The following is a 22,108-nucleotide window of genomic DNA, read 5'->3' on the forward strand; positions in this document are numbered from 1 at the left end:
CTTGTGTGTGTTAGGTATTTTATATATGTCTGTTTAACAAATGAATGAGTAACTGATCAACAAAACCAAACTCTACCGAATATAAAATTTTAAATGAATTGTTTGCTTTCCCTTCACAATTACACAAAAAAAAGTTTTAGTGGCTTGACTTAAGTTGTCAGAATCTCTTAAAAAGATTGGGTAGAGAAGTTTGAGAAGTCTCGAAGAAGGTGTGATTTTATTCTCTTATTTTATATTATTTTCTTATTTTGATATCATTTTTTAAATTTGATTCTTCATGGAACCCATGACTTTATTTGTTGAAAATTTCTCTGGGGCTAGCATGGATATTCAAAGACATTCTACTGGCTATGCTTTTTTTTTTTTTTTTTTTTTTTTTTTAAAAAAAAGGGCCTGTAATTCTCTTCCTAATTGCCAAACAAGTTTTAGCATTAAATACTTCATTAAACATGAGATAAAATTTTAGGTTAGGAAATTTCATTCCCTGCTAGACGACATTCTCTGAATATTTCCATGTGCTAAACACTGAGGAATTGGCTGGGAGTAAACCACAGAGTGAAATATGAAGGTTAGTGACCTTCCTACCTAATATGGGACATCTGTTCTTCCTGTCTGCCCACTTCTCCCTCCTAGGCTCTCTAGAGCTAAGTGATCCACTCAAACAAGATTTCTCATCTAACTGACCTCCTTGGCAACTTTTCTTATCTCTTGCTGCTGGGAAGGCAAAGAAACAGAGCTTTGAAAATTACATGTTTCATGCTGGGGGAAATGTCATAGCTTCAATGGAGTTTTAAGAAATTTGTAGGAAAACTGTTTTTTATGGAAAACTTCCATTTTTGAATGAGCAAAATCTATGCCTGTTTGAGAATCTAAAATAGTCAAGTAATCTTGGGCTAAAAAGTAACAAGATAAAATGTAGTAAGTGTTTAAAGTTTTAACATGAAGTTCGCTCTGCTTTCACTGTACGAGCTTAGGCATACATCATTCATTGATCACTGTGAGGAGAATATCTATTAAGTTACTTATATAAAAGCATGTCAGTTGATGTGACAAATTGTTTGTTTACTAAAGTTGAAATGTATAAAGCTTCACTGACTTTGTTGAAACCCAGAGCATTACCTATTTCCCTTTTAGTTTCTGCTTTTAGGCAAAAATATAAAGTTATATTAAACTGATGCAAATTCTGTTTTCAAATACCTCTAGATATCCCAGTTTTGCTTAGGCTAAAGATTCTAAGAGTAATGAAACTGTATTCATTTCTCCCCTAAAACAGTTTTTTTAAAAGTGATATCAAAATAAGAGAATAAAATCACACCTTCTTCATGATATTTTTTGATACCTTTTTTTGTTACATACTATATCTATCTCCAGGAAAATTATGTAACATTAAACAATGAGAAAAAAAGTTTTTGACTTAGATTCACAGTTCAACTGTAACATGTTTTCATTTGCATGCTAATCTTTTGTGATTAGCTGTGGCACAGAACTCATTCTGAAAGAAAGTGGCTAATGTATGGTTTTAGAAATACCAGCACCCCAAAAAACACGTTAGTAATGTCAACATTCTGAAAGCAGTCATTAAAATAGAACATAAGCAGATTTGAGATACTAGTCTAACTGACAAGCTGTGTATCAGCCCTTCTGACATACTACTACTCAAACAGAATTATGACCACATGCATTACATGTCAAAGAGTTTAATTAATAGAAAAGTTAATGAAAAGTATATAATGTAAATATTAACATATCTTTTACATTTCTGATGGAATTTTGAACATAAACATAATTTTTAATTTGCCATAAAGATCTATAATTAGATATATTCATAAGCCTGTTGGTCCATCTGATTCTACTTAGCTCCAGAAAAAAGTCCTTGCTCATACATTAGCACATTCACCAGTTATATTTTAAAATTTGGAATGAAGATGTTTAATGTTATTGCACCTCTAATTTTTAAGTGACAGCAAATAGTATTCTCAATACTCACAGCTGTTGCCTGCTCTATTACCCCTGTGTCCAGTTGAATGTTCTGGCTCCTTGTATGGAAACTGTAGAGTTGTATCTAAGGTTCTAAACCCTTCCTTGAGAGAGTGATGCTTGTAGTACTCCACAAGTTCCTTTGGAAAAAATAATCAAACATATTTTTGATAAGGATACTTTTGTTCTCAAACACGTCAACTCCTGAACACATAAATACAAGGATGGCCAATTTATTGCTAAATTTCCCATATATATATGGAAGATTAAGTAAATGATAATCTCTCCCTGCTGTCTGGATGTACATGTCACCTACCTAATAGTTGCCCTTGTTATTCAGGCCATTAATAAAATGAGATATCCCCTATTGTTATTCACGGAGAGAGAATATCCTGTTAGTCTTCAGTCAGATGCAGCAAATGAAAAGAAACCTTACTAAACCTCAATTTCAGAGTAGTAATTATTGTTCTTATTTATGAAATACTTGCCTTTCTAAACCAAAATAAAAGGAACAGCTGCTTGCTGAATATACAGCAATTTCTAATTTCCTGCACTTATTTTCTTTCTAAATGGCAGAAAAAACAAACTTGTACTTTTTCATGGTAAACAAAAGTTGATAAAGCACAAATAGTGCTTGACATTGTTTTTAGTTTATGATGAAGTACAGTACCCATCATAGCTCCGCATATCTGCTACTCAGAGGTCAGTGTAGTTCATTCCAGTTTTCTCTTATAAATAATTTGCCTTAAACACATCCAAGCCTAATGTAATAACCACATGTCATCTTTCAGACTATGGTTTCAGGAAATTTCTTTTGACAGGTTAGTTTCATAGATTCTTCACAAATCTGAATCCCTCTACTGTAAACTGAAACTGAATAATAATTCGTAATAAAAATACATCATCATTAAATGAGCACTGTAGATACAAAATTTCTTATAAATATCTGAAATGAAAATAAAATCAAAATCACTTTTAGCTTAATTACCCAATGCTTCTATTGGAGTACCTTTCAAAAAATGAAAAACAGAAAAAAACCTCATTTCTTCTAAAAATACCACTGCCATCAACTTAATATCTCTGTTCAATGGTTATGTTCAAAGTTCCCCAAACAAATCAATGAGTACAAAAATCACTCAAAAGAAGAGAAAGATAATCATCAATGATTTATTTATTATTTAGGACAAAACTTGAGTATGTTTTGGAATGCACTGTACCAGGAGTTTTGGGTGTGACAGAGATTATAAAGATAAGGTTTCTGCCCTCGAGGAGTTCCCATACTGGAAGGGAAAGTTCAAAGGCATGAAAGAGAACTTCGTTTTGTGTATCCAATGGGAAGGATGATGAAACGTTTTGTAATACAAGTAGCTTGGCTTAAACTTAAGAACTAGTAAAATTGCAATAGCCAGGAACCGGGGAAAGATCATTTCAGATAGAGCAGGCAGGCTGGAAACAGACATAAAGGTGATAAAACAAAGATCACCTTTCATAAACTAAAAGCAGCATAGTTTGGCTAAAGCATTGGATAAAGCAAATGGAGATTTTTCCAATTTCACTTATAAAATGGGGCCAATAATATGATAACAAGGAATACATGTGAAAAATTGTAGCAGCTACCCCATTATCCCATGTGCCAGGGCCTTTACATAGCTTCTTATAACCTTCATTCAAGAATGTTATGAAATGGGCCTTATTCTCATTGATGCTCAAATCTCTGTGAGATAAGTAAACTTATGCAAGGTCACATAGCTAGTGTCTTTCTCCAAAGTTTGTGCTCTTAACTATATCATACTATTAGCAAATAGTGCCTAGCAAATGTAAATACAAAAACAGGGGCCATGCATGGTGGCTCAAGCCTGTAATCCCAGCACTTTGAGAGGATGAGGTAGGTTAATCACTTGAGGTCAGAAGTTCGAGACTAGCTTGGCCAACATGGCAAAACTCTGTCTCTACTAAAAACACAAAATGTTAGCCAGGTGTGGTGGCAGGCACCTGTAATCCCTGCTACTTGGGAGGCTGAGGTAGGAGTATCGCTTGAACCTGGGAGGCAGAGGTTGCAGTGAGCTGAGGTCGCGCCATTGTACTCCAGCCTCGGCAATAAGAATGAAACTGTCTAAANAAAAAAAAAAAAAAAAATACACACACACACACACACACACAAACAGGGAGGCAAGCAAAAGTGAAGTCATTTTTGCTATGTGTTTGTGATGTCCAAGGACCTTTGTTTTCTTAGACTTAAGATGTTAGGGTCTTCCAATTCTTGTATCTATAATTTGAAAAATACATACTTCTTCCTTTTTTCCTCAGGCCCAGATAATGTGGGTCCCTGGTGAAGCAAGTAATTTGGAATCAGACTAACCTTTAAAAATAAAGAGAAAAAGAAACTAAATCCATGTAGAAGTTTGTATCTCCAAAATGGTTTCAATGGTCAGAACCATTGAAAGCATTTTTGTTTTGGTGAATTTTGACATGTTTTGCACAGGCAAGGTATAGAATTCAATTCTACTTAGTGACCAATATTGCTTTTTCTTTTTTTTTTTTTAATACAAAGCAAAATTTTGTGAGGTATCTGTAATAAAAAATATATATATATATATATATATATGTACATATATATATATAAAATCTATCTATGTATCTATATGTATATATAGTGTCACTGATACAAATGATACCAAAGAGTTTTCTCCCAGTCTTATTACTTAAATTGAGTAAAATGTGTTATTTTCTTTAGCAAATTTGAAAACAAACTTGAAGGGAATTAAAAGCCATAGCTTTGAACTTCAACATAATTTTGTTATAGGTAACATGAATTTTATAATTTTTGCTATGAATTACTGTGAATTACAACTTACATGAATTTGGCTAGAAACTATAGAATTATCATACTGAAAAAGGATTTGGTGATTAAGACTCACCCACCCCCAAATTTTATGGAAGAAAAAATGACTTTTCCAAGGCCTAGGGTCATACAGCTTAGTAAGCTGCAAAATACTCTTTATCACTTCACTAAGCATGGAAGATATTTTAGTTCCCTTTTTACATTCTTATGAAGGTAAATCTTCCTACATGTTTCTAACTGGGTAGAATTAAATAGTGTCACCATGGATCTTTTCCAATTTGCCTTTATGCTTTCTGTATTTTAGTCTAATCCACCCCTGCTTTAACAGTCATTGACCTTCAGGTACAACAAGTAAATAAGAAGACTCTAAACAAAAGAAATCGCTAAGCTTTTCTTATCTCACACTGACACAGCAGTGTCAACAATTCAAGTCTCTGAAAAATAATGAGTGAGAGCCAGTCATTCCAATTACCAAGGAAACAGGCAATGGAGATGGTTTATAAACAGCATTTGGACATGGACTGTCTGGCATACATAAAAATTAGAACAAAATTAATGCCTTGTAATCTGGATACAGAAATTCATTTAGGATTTGAATTTAATGACTAAGAAAAACAAAGATTTTGATTAACCAAGCTATTGAAACTCAAGGGAAAAAGGTTAGGCCATAACCACCTAAGGCCAATCTTCTCATTGAGAAACCAGTTAATTTAAAAGCAGCTCTGGAGTTGGCTCATGTTTTACGCACTTTCCAGATTTAAATTTAATTCCTGTTGTGTTTCACAGATAGAAGAGTATACTAATACCAATAATAAGAGGATACTGAACTATTCTTAAGAAATAACAACTCAAACCCACAGATCACTCCTTATAATAGAGAAGTGTGTTATTTGACTCCAACATGATAAAAGGTAACTCCTTGAAGTTTGCACGATATTGATTTTGAGGAGCCTTTACACTAATTAATCACCTTCTACCTCTTTCCAGGAGTTCCGGTTACTAGAATATGAGCCATTCCTTCTGATCAAGTATCAATGTGGCATTTCCCAGCCTAGGTTCAAAGGACTGCTCTATTGTGAGGTTCTTCGTATAGACATATTTATTTCTTCTTAAGCTTCTTTTTAGAATGGGTGAGTCTTTCTGAGTTCTCCAGAAAGTGATTTCACACAGTAAGGACTCAATACAAATTTGCCCCACAAATGAAACAAAAAGGAGTAGCTTCAGACTGGTTCAGCAGCCTCTTCAGCAATTTTTCCAGTTATTTGCTAAATCTGACAAAAGTGCTTTTCTGAGATTGAGATTTTTTTTTTCAGCTCCTTGTTTCTCTTTTCACAATTACGTCCTTTGCTAATGTTTGTTAGTTTCATTTTGGTTTGCTAAAATTCTTAGTCCCTTCCCTTTAACATGCTGTAATCCGTGCTTCCTTACAAAACATCCCCAGATATGGAGGAAAGAAATATATATGCACGTGTCTAATAGCGGCACTGTTGAGATTTTATACATAACATATAAGGGAAGCCTATTTTAGTACTGTGACAAGTACTTTTAATTCCTTTCTCAGAGAACATCATTGCATAAACTTTTAAGGCTCTTTTGCACAAATTTATGAATGCTGGGACTGTATTGCTTTCATTATAATCACAGCTTTACATGCAGAGAGAGACTCAGGCATCCATGTCTATTAATCCAGGTCACCGTGGTATTACTGGCTTTTCACATCTAACCTTGGCTTCTGAAGAACTTCCTTGAGCTGAACCCAGGTGACACAAAGCTAAATTGATTGGCCCTTTCCAGTGACTATTCCTTTTCATCTTCTTTGCTTGTCTCCTCTGATGGGAGTTACTTTTGCTGCTTTCAGTCTGCAAGGCTGGCATTTATCTTTGGCCCTGCAGCAGTTTTTTCCTTTTTATTTTTCTTTTGAGATGGCGTTTTGCTCTTGTTGCCCGGGCTAGAGTGCCATGGTGCGATCTCGGCTCACCACAACCTCTGCCTCCTAGGTTCAAGTGATGCTCCCCTGCAGTAGTTTTTTAAGTCCCATATTAACTGTAACACCGTGGAGCAGCCTCATTACCAGCCAAGGAAGTTCTGCAGGTGAAGGCTCAAGCTGGTGTGTCTTGCAGAGATGTGGAGAGCCCCAGTGCATGCTTTTATCAGGTCTCAGCTGTGCCTGTCATTCATTATTTGTGCATCCACTTACCACCTCCTTTCCAGGTTTTCATTTTATGAAGAACCTCCTCTGGTCCAATTCTCTCTGTGCTCAGCCTACTTGTTTCAACAGAATGTAAGTCACTTCCAGCAGGGAAGATGCCTGGATCTTGGTTACAAATTTGACAGAGTTTACATTTTCCAGGACATGACCTTGCTGTCCATCCTTAGATTTTGAACTGGGGAACGATCTTTACATCCACAGAGATTTTCTTATTTATCTTTCAACTCGAGATGCTTCAATTTCTTTAAAACACTGACACCTGCCTTGAAGCAGTTCTAAATTTTTGGATAAGGTATTCAAGCTGGCCTACTTTGTAAGGCTCCCTTACACTCAGTTTAACTTTATTGTTAACACTAATAACTGCAAAGTGCTTTGAGATGTTTTCTGGAAGGATGCAGTAGGTATCATTTGATTAATGGTTCAATCAATGAGTGGTCCTTCTCATTGTTACTCAAAGTACTTAGCAGTGCAAATGCATCTTATGTCCTATATCCAAATTCTTCATTATCTCAAGAAACTACCAAACTTAAGAAACACACTTGAGACCATTTAAGGCAATGTGAACTTACAGTTTACTGTTAGCAATGCATATATGATGACATATACACATTATTTAAATGACATAACATGAAATATTCTTCTACGTTAACAAGAGTGAATAAGTTGTATTTTTTTAAACTGTGGGAATAATCCTTATTCATTTGATGTGTTTTGACAATATACTATTTCCATTTAAATATACAATTCCTATTAAATATCAACTGTTAAGTGGCAAAAATGTTACCTTGTTAATGCATAATTATTCAAGGTAATGAATGAGAAACACAGCAGAGATCACTTAAAATAGCAGAAAAATACAAAAATCTTTTCAATTTGACTTTATTACATTTTATATAAATAGAACCTAAATGTTAGACTTATTTTACTAATTACAACTTTTTGTGTTATGATTTAAAATGCTGTCATCTGCCTGAAGCAGGGCATAGATACAAAGGAAGAACAAAGAGGAAAGACAGGTATATTAAAAATCTGCTGTGTCATTTAAACACAAACCAAAACTCACACAAATAGAAGTTTATTGTATTTATATTTGAATTTGGCATTGCTCTAAGTGTCATAAAAATATAGACTGAAATGTTATTTAAAACCTGCAAAAAATTTATAATGAAGAATATGATTTGAGCAATATAAAACTTAGAGATTTTTAAATTAGAATTTTCAGGATTGTGTTGCAAAATTAGAATATGATTCTCTTTAAGTAATTTTTCAGTTAACCAAATATCCAAGAAACTATAGAATTAAAATGACCTTTCTATCAAAAGAAAAATAAGGATCCTAGATTGAAAAGAAATAATCAATGCTTACCATTAAACTTTTAAATTTTCTATTTTCTGCAATGTGAAAAAAGCCATCTCTTGTTAAAATCTTGATGTGCTTGGCTTCGTTATTGTACCTGTGGGCAATGAATAACTTATGAATATAAATGTGTTTTTAATCAGTAGAAATCAGTAATTACCAGAGGGCATGCCCCAATAACATTATAGGAATTAATTCTGCAGACAAAATATATACCTATGCCAATACACTGGTGACAGCTAATTAACAAAATATATTTACTAGATTGGTTGAAGATAGAACCAATATTTGAAGTGAGAAGGGAGATTGGATTTGACTAATCATTATGCTCAATTTATTAAGTTCAGTTTGAAAACATAGAAAAATAAGACAAAAATCGAGAAATTTATACTGTTAGAATTTACTAGAAATAGATACAAATCAAACCACAAAAATACAATGTTATGAAAGAAATCTAATATGCCAATTAGAAGCCTATAACACTTATTACTGTTTTCTAAGAGATATTTTCAAGTATTAATGAACTGTCTGGATAGGTGCATTATTCCTGCTGCAATTAGAACTTCGGTTTTCAACTTCAGTGTTATGCATGTCAGATGGTCTATGCAATTATAAAAACAGGAAATCTATTTCTGCAAAAGTACTTGTCCTACTTACTTAATGCTAATTGCATATTCTCCTGACTCTTTGGTCCTGTGCCTCACAAGGTAAGTACTATTTACCCTATTAATAAGTTCAGTCTCTGCTTGTAATCTTTCCATTGCTCCAGCATACCTGTAAAACACAATGACACAGAAATTTTGGATAATATACCTGGAAGAGAACAGAGGCTAAAAGTAAGTATCTCTCAATATTTAATTTAGTGGCAGATCTGAGCTGTTGGTAATTCTATACTAAGTACATTAAGAAAAATAAATCAGAAAAAAGGTCCTTTAATATGTCCAAACACAAATGCTCTACAAAGCTAACAACAGCAAAATGAACAGTGCCTAATATCCACTAAGTACCTAGTAAATAAACAGGACAAAGAGGAGTCAGTAGGTATCAGGTTAAAAGACAGTTGTGGAGAGCCTAGGGACAGGAAGGAAAAGGCTTGTAGGAAGACACTGCCCTGCATAAGATACACGGGCATACTTATTTTAGCTATTCTATATAGACTATGAAATGAAATCTCCTTTAAGTCTTTTTTTTTTTTTTTTTTTTNAAAAAACTCAAACTTTAAGAAAACAGGAAGAGATAAAAGTCAAAAGTAAATAATATTTTTTTAAACAATTGAAATGGCAAATAAATCTAAATCCTTTTTTTGTTTGTTTGTTTGTTTGTTTGAGACGGAGTTTCACTCATGTTACCCAGGCTGGAGTGCAATGGCGCGATCTTGGCTCACCGCAACCTCCGCCTTCTGGGTTCAGGCAATTCTCCTGCTTCAGCCTCCTGAGTAGCTGGGATTACAGGCACGCATCACCATGCCCAGCTAATTTTTTTTGTAGTTTTAGTAGAGACGGGGTTTCCCCATGTTGACCAGGATGGTCTCGATCTCTTGACCTTGTGGTAAGAGTCTTTTTAAAGAAAATTCTAGTGACAAGTTATTTTTAATAATTATTTTTAATATGAGATTAATTCATATAGTCCACAATTTTGATAACGCATTTTCTTAAGAAATTAGTAATGAGTAAAATTTAGTTTTAAAAGGTAGATATTTTTAAAACCAGAATTTAATCTCCCGAGACTTTGTTAGCCTTAAACAAATTCCATAATAACTATAATAATAAAAGGCTTATTCAGTCTTAAAATATTCTTTAATGACCCCTCACATCAAATATAGGTGTAAAGTCTCCTGGCAAGAAACATCAGATATTTTGGCCAATACAACTTAAAGGAAAAATTCTGTTTAGATTGGTTCTCTTTCAAAGTTAGTCAAATAATTAATATAACAGAAAATCCTCTGGTTCACATATAGACTCATATAACTCAGTATAAACATCAACCTCCAACACAAACTAGATATTCATTTAAAATGCATATGGCAGGCATTCAATAAAAGTTTGTTGAGAGAAGACATGTTAGGTTTCCACCAAGTATAAAAGAGAAACTAAGGGCATTTTGTGAAGATGGTACCTTGGGTTAAAAGAAAAGTTCTAACAACTCATGAACTACTAGGACCTAGTATAATCTGACTCATGCCTACCTCTCTTCAACTTTATCTCTTACATCCTCCATAACTAGTCTCCAGCCTTCTTTCAGATCCAGGAGTTTCTCAAGCTCCTTTTGAGCTTAGAGTCTTCTCACAGACTGTACCCTTGTCTGGAAACACTCACCCTCTATCGACACAATATTTCTTCTCATTGTTCAGGTTTATAAGAGTCTTTTCTGACCATATCATCTAAAGAACGTTGTCCTGCATCTTGTACTACCTACTCCATTATTCTCATTACAGTAGCCCTATTTTCATGGCATTTATCACAATTAGTATTTAGTGTATGCATTTTTATCAAAGTTATGCATCAACATAGTTTTAAAAGTCCATTTACATTATAATAATTATAATGAAAAAGCAGCAGCAGTATTCCATTAGACCAGCATTATACTCCAAGTCCCATTTCAAACATTGTACCTATTTTTATTTCTACTTAATCTATTTCTAAACAATTAGATGACTATTTCTTATCAATTTTAGACAATTTCAGGAAGAAAAATCATCTTCCCCCTGCCACCTGTGCTGACTCCTTTACAGTGCTGTTCCTCCCTCTTGTCTTTCTCTACAAAGCCAAGCTGTCATCTGGCCCAGTTTTGGCATGGTGCCCATTCAAAGAATATCTGCCCTCCAAAATAAAATTGCTTATGTTTTTGTTTATTCAAGTTCTTTGTCTCTATCATAGAGTCTTTCCAAATTCTCCAAATACACCTCCCAATAATACATTTTTCAACACCATTGCTATGGTTTGAATGCAGACTGCTGTCAAAATGCAGCCGAAACTTTCATGCACAAAATTTAAAGTATTATATAAAATGACCTTCAGGTTTTGTGTATAAGGTATATATGAAACATAAATACATTTTGTGTTTAGACTTGGGTCCCATCCTGAATATATCTCATATATATATGCAAACATTCCAAAATCTGAAAAAAATCTGAAATTTGATCTCAAGCATTTTGAATAAGAGATAATTAGCCTATAGCTACATTAATTGGATTAGGACAACCACATAATCTACCTGTTAATTTTCTCTGTGGAGACTTTTCTTCTGAGCCCTCCACTCTCTTCTAATTGATACTGCTTGCTCTACTAAGCCTGTTGACTTACTGTAGTCCCAATATACCTCTCTTTGCTACCCCTTCCCAGCTTCTGTATCTCCCTCTTCCTTGGTTTACTAGCTTATCCTTCAGTTTTCTGTAAATATATACAGGGTGTAACACTCTAAAGTCCCACATCTATAAAAATATTTTATTTTACCTAGTAATTCACAGTTTGGCTATGAATATTATTAAAATATTCACCGTTTGGCTATTGGGTAAAGAGTTCTAGATGAGAAATTATTTTGCCTCTCAAATAATAATACATTGATCCATTGTCTTTTAACTTCCATTCAATGCCACTTCTAATTCTCTGTATGTGATCTATTTTTTTCTCCCTAGAAACCTTCAGATTCTTTCTGTATTCTCTATACTGCAAAATTTCATGATAATGTGGGGTTTTTTAAATATACATTTTCCTGGCCTTTTAGAAGCATCTTTAATTTGGAGCCGCATGTCTTTCAGTTCTGAGAAATTTCTGTATCATTTCTTAGATAATTGCTGTCCTCGGTTTTCTCTTTCTGGAATTACTACTACTTGAATGCTGTATCCTCCGAGTCAATAGCTTAGTTTCCATATCATTTCTCCCATATTATCTATTTCAGACTTTTTAGAAGATTTGCTCTACTTTATTTTCCAAGTCTTCTACAATATTTAACTTGTAAGAACTCCTTTTTATTTTGATCATTTTTTAAAACATCAAGCTTACTTCCAATGAACTTATGTTTTCTTTTAATTTTGAAGATGCAAATAAAAGTTTTTTTAAGTCATCTGCTCACTCTAATCTGTATTTTCAAATTTCTTTCTTTATTTTTTTTTTTTTAGTTCAAGGGTTTTCTCAAATGTATGGTTAATCTTTGTTGTTTGTTCCTACTGAAGAGGGATGCATCCACGATTGACTGGAAGCTCTGTGTGTGTGAGCACCAAAGTAGGTCTATTGTGTAGGAGTCTGATCTTTGATTTTTAGTTTTTTTGAGATGAAGCCTCGCACTGTTGCCTGGGCTGGTGTGCTGTGGTGCGATCTTGGTTTGCTGCAATCTTTGCCTCCGGAGTTCAAGCAATTATCCTGCCTCAGCCTCCTGAGTAGCTAGGATTACAGGCACCCGCCATGACACTGGGCTAATTTTTTTGTATTTTTAGTAGAGGTGAGGTTTCACTATGTTGGCAAGGTTGGTCTCGAACTCCTGATCTCATGATCCATCTGCCTCAGCTTCCCAACGTGCTGGGATTACAGGCATGAGCAACTGTGCCCGGCCAGGTCTGATCATTTGATAAGCACCTGAGGACTAGGCTGGGAAACACCCAAAGGTCTGGATTTTAGATTTTTAACTCTATTTTGTTTCTTTAGCCAAAAATCTTCCAAATTCCTGCCTGAATACCAAGACAGGGAAGTATGTATATATGGGACCCAGCTGCCATGGTGCTAAACCTGAGCTACGAGAGAGCTGGAGAGCATCATCACTCAGTACGCAGAGCCCTGTTTTCAGAATGGCATCTCCCCAGTCTCTGATGGGCTTGATCTTTCCAAATCTAGGTTCTATATGATTCATCTTTTCCACATAATATAGCTTCTAATATCAGTGTCTCCTGCCACTGCAGGAAAAGGCAATTTGTCTGACTCCTAAGAGAAAAGGCAGGGACCCTGGCATCTATCTCTTGTTCTGCATACAGATTTTCAGACAGTTCCCCAGTGTGCAGTTCCAAATCTCTTTTCTGTCTTTTGATACCCCAAAACATAGATTATTAAAGACAATCATCTTAATTTTCTATTTATTTCATTCTGTATGCAAGAGACAAAATTTACCTTGTGGAAACAACTTAGTTTTAAGTGTAGAAATAATGAGTAGATAATATAGTTGATGATACTTAACTTCTCAGTGACTTGAGAACTACCATACCATTATACAATGTAATTTTCTCTAAATAGTTTAGTATTTCTAAACTGAAGGTTTTATTTTCTGGGGTAGTGATCATTTTGTTCCCTAGCAGAAGACATTTCACATCAAACTGCTTGCTTAGTTTAAATAGATTGTTCAGGTTGCTCAAGAAAAAAGGAAAAGTAATTTAAAGTTCTACTATATCTTTATTTCTTCCTGTTTTCAAGGTTTTACCTCTGCCTGAACATTTTGCTTTTCTCAGAATAATATTATTATAACTGGTCATATTTTCAGTAGGATTTTACATACTGGCAAGGGTGCATTTTAAAACAAGGGTACAAAACCTATCCTCTGGTGCCCTGAAGGTTCTCAGGTACCTGATAAGTTTATTTCATAAAATTCATGCAGTTTGAGTAGCAGTATTTATCTCTCAACCCATTACCTTTGTAACTATAATGCCCAGTTACATGAAAAATGGTGTAAGAGAAGAAACTTAATCATCGCACTTTCAAGATTTTTAACAGTTCCTGATGCTTTTTAGTTTGATTGTCAATGCTATCAGCTCTGGTCTCCAAATATAATTTCTTTCAGGACTATAGTTTAAAATTCCACAGACACTAATGACTTCAAATTGTCTTCAATCAGGTAAAAACGAAGTACATTTCCAGTTCTGTCACAAACATGCTGCAATTTCTTCAGCAAGCTCAGTGCTGAGGCCCAGGGAGGGATTTCAGGGAGGGTAGACAGTAACTACAGAAGGCAAAAGTGAGTGACTGCCAGAGGAGGGCAGGTGGGGTAGGGCCTGAGTAGGAGAATCCTGTACCCTGCACAATGGATTCCTACACTTTAAAAAGTAACTCAGGATTTTCCATGCTTTCGTTATAGAACAGAAAATAATCAGAATATGTAAAAAAAAAAAAATTAGATAATTCACATGGTAACATGCAAACCCAACTAGTACTATATATTCCCAGGATATTTCATTTATATATGTATTCTGATCTCTCATTTTTATACATGTATTTTAATATCAAGAAAATCAAAATAGATTCATTCTTTTTAAGAGGAGTCAAATACAAAATTCAGGAAAACAAATCAGAATGAGTAATGTGCCCACATTCTGTATTTTGGGGGCAGTAGAGCAATGTACAGATGGCATAACTTGGAATTCCAGCTTTACCACTCACTAGTTGCATGTTCTGTTTCTTTGTTTCTTCATGCATAAAAATAACAACAATCACCACTACTTTTCTTATACATATGTCGAAGAAACAAAATAAAACATGTACAGCACAAAGCATAAATAATCAGTATGTATTAGTTATTATAATCATAACTATTCTGGATCCTAAATATATTTAATAGTTAAAGATATCTAGAAAATTAATAATTACCATCCACTACACTTCCTTGGTTTTGTTAATGATACTGTCAGCCTTTAAGTGGTAAGGGCGCCCCATCCTTATGACATATTTTGTTGCTCCCATATTGTATGTTGTAAATTTTATTTTTAGAAGCTACTATTGTCAGTCAGGAACAGTGGCTCACACCTGTAATCCCAGTATTTTGGAGGATCACTTGAGCCCAGGAGTTCAAGGCTGCAGTGAGTTATGATCACACCACTGCACTCAATCCTGGGCGACAAAGCAAGACCCCATCTCTAAAACAATAAAAAATTAAAAAAAGAATCTACTACTGTCCTTTTTTGAGCTGTTTTTTAGTTTCAGAAAATGAAATCATTTTTTTTCTCTGCTTTATCAAATCTATAAAATATAAAATACATATGCATATGTTCCAATCCTTTCTGTGGCTGTTATAAACTTTAAATGATCAGTCAAGGGCAACTGGGCACTCAGGCATGTACATGCACCTCCCTCTCAGATAGAGATATAGAAAGGTCAGCAATACATGAATTCATTACGGTGTTTTGTTACATCTGAAAACACTGTTAGCCAAGACAAATGGAAATGGAATATGGTTTACTACCCCCACATTTAAGGCATCCTGGAGCTAAGGGTATGGTATTTCAACTTAGCTACATAAACATTTTTAATACTTACCAGGGTTGGCAAGAATAATCTACTGGTTTGGGCACCTAGGATATAAACAGGCAAAAATAGATTAAGTTTACTTAAGGGAAGCTTTTAGAAATCAATCATTAATTCAGTTCAGCTGAGTCAGCTCTATAAAACCCTAAGTGGCACAGTCCTGAAACTATCCACTGGCAATTTTATACAGAGTGAATCACAGTATATGTCAGAAAAGTAGAAAACAATTCATTTCACTTTAATTCATTCTTTCATTCATTTTACTGCCACTGTAACTCTAAGGGGAGAGATACCAAGCAAATATGAACTAGAAACTTTTATTATTTATTATCAAGGCAATTTAATTTTATCAAAGAAAATCAAAGTGAAAACGTTATTTAAAAAACCAAATAGGACTTTACTTTTCCAAAGCATTGGGAAAACATGCAAAATAAACAATATACACTGGATGTAGACTCTTATTTTGTAATACATTCCAAATTAGGACTTAAAAATCTACCAACTGGAAACCTTTTATTCGGAAAAAAGGCATGGAAAATACTTATTTTTCCATTTTCTCACATAGAGCTTTGCACAAGGGAAAAATATTGCATTTCCTATTCGAAGAAAGAAAGCAAACTTGTAGCTGCTGATGGTCAACTAGAAAATGAACAAAGACAAAGCAGGTATATTAATGTTAAAAATAAGAAATAAAATATATTCTACAGAGAGGATTACAAAGATTAAAAATCCCTAACAATAGGAGTACAGATAGTTTGTCTCATGTCCAAATCTTTGATATACACATTCCATGCTATTACTGGGATTTTTATATTTGGTGATTGAAAATACTGTTCCCTCATTTGTAACAGTAAAATCTATAGTATTTCAGAGAACTGGCCAATGTGAACATGTCTCTAGCTATGCTAGTCTTTACAATGTGCTGTTACTATTTTGCCCTTCCAGGTTGAGTTACGTACAGGTTGAGCATCCTTTCTCTGAAATGCTTGGGACTAGAGTTGTTTCAAATTTTGGATTAAAAAAATTTAGAATATTTGCATTATGTTCAGCATCCCTAATCCAAAAATGTAAAATCTTACATGTTCCAGTGAACAATTTCCTTTAAGCGTCATGTCAGAGCTCAAAAAGTTTAGACTTTAGAACATTTCAGATGTCAGATTTCCAAATTAGGAATATTCAAGCTGTATCAAAAATCATCTTTCTAGTCAGAACATTTCTTAGATTATTAATATTCAAATATTTTTATCCTATGGATTACATTTTTAATATTACCACTTTGGAAAATCCAGATAAACAGCAATTAATATGAAGGTAAATTATACCCATTCTAATCTTTCAAATAGTTTCTTACATAATTTTGTTTTCACAAAAAAATTGATCTTCAATAGTTTCCCTTTTGATGATAAGATATACATGGCTTCTGAAATCTGATGGGAAAAATATTTCCTCTTTCCCTCTCCCTCTCTGTGTTCTTTAAAAGTATAATGTATGTTTATTCTTTTTTTTTTTTTTTTTTTTTGAGTTGCTGAAGGAGACATTTGTTATTTAATGGAGAGAGAGTTGTTGGGGGAGAGAGTTGTTGGGGGAGAGAGTTGTTATTTAATGGGGGTAGAGTTGCTCGGAAGAGAGCTGTCATTTAATGGGAGAGTTCTTGGGACTAGAGATGTTTTTTAATGGGGACAGAATTGTTATTGAATGGGAAGAGAGTTGTTATTTAATGGGGATAGAGTTGTTGGGGGAGAGAGTTGTTATTTAATGGGTAGAGTGGTTGGGGGAGAGAGCTGTCATTTAATGGGGATAGAGTTGTTAGAGGAAAGGGTGGTTATTTAATTCAGAGAGTTGTTGGGGCAGAGAGTTGTTATTTAATGAGGAGAGAGCTTTTTTTTTTTTTTTTTTTTTTTTTTTTTTTTTTTTTTTTTTTTTTTTTTTTTTTTTTTTTTTTTTTTTTTTTTTAATTGTACTTTAAGTTCTGTGGTACATGTGCAGATCTTGCAGGATTGTTGCATAGGTACACACATGCCATGGTGGTTTGCTGTCTCAATCTCCCCGTCACCTACATCAGGCATTTCTCCCAATGTTATCCTCCCCCAACCTCCCCACTCCCTGCTGTCCCTCCCTTAGCCCTTATCCCCCAACAGACACCAGTGTGTGATGTTGCCCCTCCCTGTGCCCATGTGTTCTCATTGTCTAACATCTATCTGCCTATGAGTGAGAAGATGTGGTGTGTTTGGTTTTCTGTTCTTGTGTCAGTTTGCTGAGAATGATGGTTTCCAGGTTCATCCATGTCCCTACAAAGGGCATGAACTCATCATTTTTTATGGCTGCATAGTATTCCATGGTGTACATGTGCCACATTTTCTTTGTCCAGTCTATCATCTATGGGCATTTGGGTTGGTTCCAGGACTTGGTTATTGTAAACAATGCCACAAATAACATACGTGTGCATGTCTTTATAATAGAATGATTTATATAGTCCTTTGGGTATATACCCAGTAATGGGATTGCTGGATCAAATGGAATTTCTAATTCTAGGTCCTTGAGGAAGCGCCCCACTGTCTTCCACAATGGTTGAACTCGTTTACACTCCCACCAACAGTGTAAAAGTGTTCCTATTCTCCACATCCTCTCCAGCATCTGTTGTATCCAGGTTTTTTAATGATAGCCATTCTAACTGGCGTGAGGTGGTATCTCAATGTGGTTTTGATTTGTATTTCTCTAATGACCTGTGATGATGAGCATTTTTTCATATGTTTCTTGGCCTCATAAATGTCTTCTTTTGAAAAGTGTCTGTTCATGTCCTTCACCCACTTTTGAATGGGTTTGTTTGTTTTCTCGTAAATCTGCTTTAGTTCTTTGTAGATTCTGGATATTAGCCCTTTGTCAAATAGGTAGCTTGCAGAAATTTTTTCCCATTCTGTTAGTTGCCAGTTCACTCTAATGATTGTTTCTTTTGCTGTGCAGAAACTCTTAAGTTCAATTAGATCCCATTTGTCTATTTTGGCTTTTGTTGCCATTGCTTTTGTTGTTGTAGTCATGAAGTCCTTGCCCATGCCTATGTCCTCAATGGTTTTGCCTAGGTTTTCTTCTGGAGCTTTTATGGTGTTAGGTCTTATGTTTAAATCTTTAATCCATCTGGAGTTAATTTTACTGTAAGGTGTAAGAAAGGGGTCCAGTTTCAGCTTTATGTATATGGCTAGGCAATAGTTCTCCCAAAATCATTTATTAAACAGGGAATCATTTCCCCATTGCTTGTTTTTGTCAGGTTTGTAAAAGATCAAATGGTTTTAGATGTGCGGCATTACTTCTGAGGCCTCTGTTCTGTTCTATTAGTCTACATCTCTGTTTTGGTACCAGTACCCTGCTGTTTTGATCACTGTAGCCTTGTAGTATAGTTTGAAGTCAGGTAGCATGATGCCTCCAGCTTTGTTCTTTTTGCTTAGGATTGTCTTGGTTATGCCAGCTGTCTTTTGGTTCCATATGAAGTTTAAAGTGTTATTTTCCAGTTATGTGAAGAAGGTCAATGGTAGCTTAATGGGGACAGTACTGAATCTATAAATTACTTTGGTCAGTATGGCCATTTTCACAATATTGATTCTTCCTAACCAGGAGCATGGAATGTTTTTCCAACTGCTTGTGTCCTCTCTTATTTCCTTGAGCAGTGGTTTGTAGTTCTCCTTGAAGAGGTCCTTCACATCCTTTGCTAGTTGTATTCCTAAGTATTTTATTCTCTTTGTAGCAATTGTGAATGGCAGTTCACTCATGATTTGGCTCTCTGTTGGTCTGTTATTTGTGTATAGAAGTGCTTGTGATTTCTGCACATTGAATTTGTATCCTGAGACTTTGCTGAAGTTGCTTATCAGCTTAAGGAGATTTTGGGTTGAGACAATGGGTTCTTCTAAATATACAATCGTGTTGTCTGCAAACAGAGACAATTTGACTTCCTCTTTTCCTAATTGAATACCCTTTATTTCTTTTTCTTGTCTGACTTCTCTGGCTAGAAATCCAATACTATGTTGAACAGGAATGGTGAGAGAGGGCATCCTTGTCTAGTGACAGTTTTCAAAGGGAATGCTTTCAGTTTTTGCCCATTCAGTATCATATTGGCTGTGGGTTTGTTATAAATAGCTTTTATTATTTTGAGATGTGTTCCATTGATACCTAGTTTATTGAGAGTTTTTAGCATAATGGATTGTTGAATTTTGTCAAAGTGCTTCTCTGCATCTATTGAGATGATCATGTGGTTTTTGTCCTTGGTTCTGCTTATGTGATGGATTATGTTTATAGATTTGTATATGTTGAACCAGCCTTGTATCTCCAGGATGAAGCCTACTTGATCATGATGGATAAGCTTTTTGATGTGCTGCTGCATGCAGTTTGCCAGTATTTTGTTGAAGATTTTTGTGTCTATGTTCATCACGGATATTGGCCTAAAGTTTTCGTTTTCAGTTGTGTCTCTGCCAGGTTTTGGTATCAGGATGATGTTGGTCTCATAAAATGAGTTAGGGAAGATTCCATCTTTTTGTATTGTTTGGAATAGTTTCAGAAGGAATGGTACCAGCTCCTCTTTGTATTTCTGGTAGAATTTGGCTGTGAACTTGTCTGGATCTGGGTACTTTTTGGTTGGTAGGTTATTAATTGCTGCCTCAACTTCAGGCCTTGTTAGTCTATTCAAGGATTCAGCTTCTTCCTGGTTTAGTCTTGGGAGGGAATAAGTGTCCAGGAATTTATCCATCTCTACCAGGTTTACTGGGTTATGTGCATAGAGTTGCTTGTAGTAATCTCTGATGGTAGTTTGTATTTCTGTGGAATTGGTGGTGATATCTCCTTTATCATTTTTTATTGCATCTGTTAGATTCTTCTCTCTTTTCTATTAGTCTGGCTAAAGGTCTATTTTGTTGATCTTTTCAAAAAACCAGCTCCTGGATTTATTGATTTTTTGAAGGGTTTTTTGTGTCTCTATCTCCTTCACTTCTGCTCTGATCTCAGTTATTTCTTGTCTTCTGCTAGCTTCTGAATTTTTTTTTTTTCAATCTTGCTCCTCTAGCTCTTTCAATTTTGATGATAGGGTGTTGATTTTAGATCTTTCCTCACTTCTCATGTGGGCATTTATTGCTATAAATTTCCCTCTAGACACTGCTTTAAATGTGTCCCAGAGATTCTGGTACATTGTATTTTCATTCTCATTGATTTCAAAGAACATCTTTATTTCTGCCTTCATTTCATCGTTTATCCAGTCGTCATTCAGGAGCAGGTTGTTCAGTTTCTATGTCATTGTGTGGTTTTGTGTGAGTTTCTTAATCCTGAGTTCTGATTTGATTGCACTGTGCTCTGAGAGATGGTTATGACTTCCATTCTTCTGCACTTGCTGAGGAGAAATTTACTTCCAATTATGTGGTCAATTTTAGAGTAAGTGCAATGTGGTGCTGAGAAGACTGTATATTCTGTGGATTTGGGGTGGAGATTTCTATAAATGTCTATTAGGTCCACTTGGCCCACATCTGCATTTATGTCCTGGATATCCTTGTTGATTTTCTGTCTCATTCATCTGTCTAATATTGACAGTGGAGTATTAAAAATCTCCTTCTGCTATTGTATGGGAGTCTAAGTCTCTTCGTAGGTCATTAAGAACTTGCTTTATATATCAGGGTGCTCCTGTACTGGGTGCATATATATTTAGAATAGTTAGCTCTTCTTGTTGCATTGATCCTTTTACCATTATGTAATGCCCTTCTTTGTCTCTTTTGATCTTTGTTAAAGTCCATTTTATCAGAAACTAAGATTGTAAGCCCTCCTTTTTTTTTGTTCTCCATTTGATTGGTAAACATTCCTCCATCCCTTTATTTTGAGTCTATGTGTATCTTTGCACATGAGAAGAGTCTCCTGAATACAGCACACTGATGAGTCTTAACTTTTTAACCAGTTTGTCAGTCTGTGTCTTTTGATTGGGGCATTTAGGCCATTTACATTTAATATTAATATTGTTATGTGTGAATTTGATCCTGTCATTTTTACTGGTTACTGGCTAGTTGTTTTGACCATTAGTTGACACGGTTTCTTCATTGTGTCATTGGTCTTCACTATTTGGTCCATTTTTCCAGTGACTGGTGCTGGCTGTTCCTTTCCATGTTTAGTGCTTCCTTCAGAAGCTCTTGTAAGGCAGGTCTGGCAGTGACAAAATCTCTCAGCAATTGCTTGTCCATAAAGGATTTTATTTCTCCTTCATTTATGAAGCTTAGTTTGGCTAGATATGAAATTCTAGGTTGAAATTTCTTTTCTTTAAGGATGTTGAATATTGGTTCCCACTCTCTTCTGGCTTGTAGGGTTTTTGCTGAGAGATGTGTCATGAGTCTGATGGGCTTCCCTTTGTGGGCGACCCGACTTTTCTCTCTGACTGCGCTTAGCCCTATTTTCCTTCATTTCAACCCTTGTGAACCTGACGATTTTGTGCCTTGGGATTGCTCTTCTAGAGGAATATCTTTGTGATGTTCTCTGTATCTCCTGGATTTG

The 22,108-nt window shown here is 34.9% G+C and overlaps 1 protein-coding gene across 3 annotated transcripts in view; it reads right to left on the reverse strand.

Annotated features, from left to right (window-relative positions):
* VAV3 (vav guanine nucleotide exchange factor 3) overlaps window positions 1-22,108 on the reverse strand; it is a 406,390-nt gene that overhangs the window by 20,728 nt on the left and 363,554 nt on the right. For all 3 annotated transcript variants that reach the window (XM_017502189.2, XM_037729108.1, XM_017502188.2), the window contains exons 22-25: window positions 15,614-15,648; window positions 9,042-9,158; window positions 8,394-8,481; window positions 1,988-2,117 (exon numbers count right to left, since the gene is read on the reverse strand). In XM_017502189.2, coding sequence (XP_017357678.1) covers window positions 1,988-2,117; window positions 8,394-8,481; window positions 9,042-9,158; window positions 15,614-15,648 — 370 coding nt within the window. The remainder of the gene's footprint in view (window positions 1-1,987; window positions 2,118-8,393; window positions 8,482-9,041; window positions 9,159-15,613; window positions 15,649-22,108) is intronic.

This window comes from Cebus imitator, unplaced genomic scaffold (genome assembly GCF_001604975.1).
Source record: "Cebus imitator isolate Cc_AM_T3 unplaced genomic scaffold, Cebus_imitator-1.0 Scaffold293, whole genome shotgun sequence".
NCBI classification, from domain to species: domain Eukaryota; kingdom Metazoa; phylum Chordata; class Mammalia; order Primates; family Cebidae; genus Cebus; species Cebus imitator.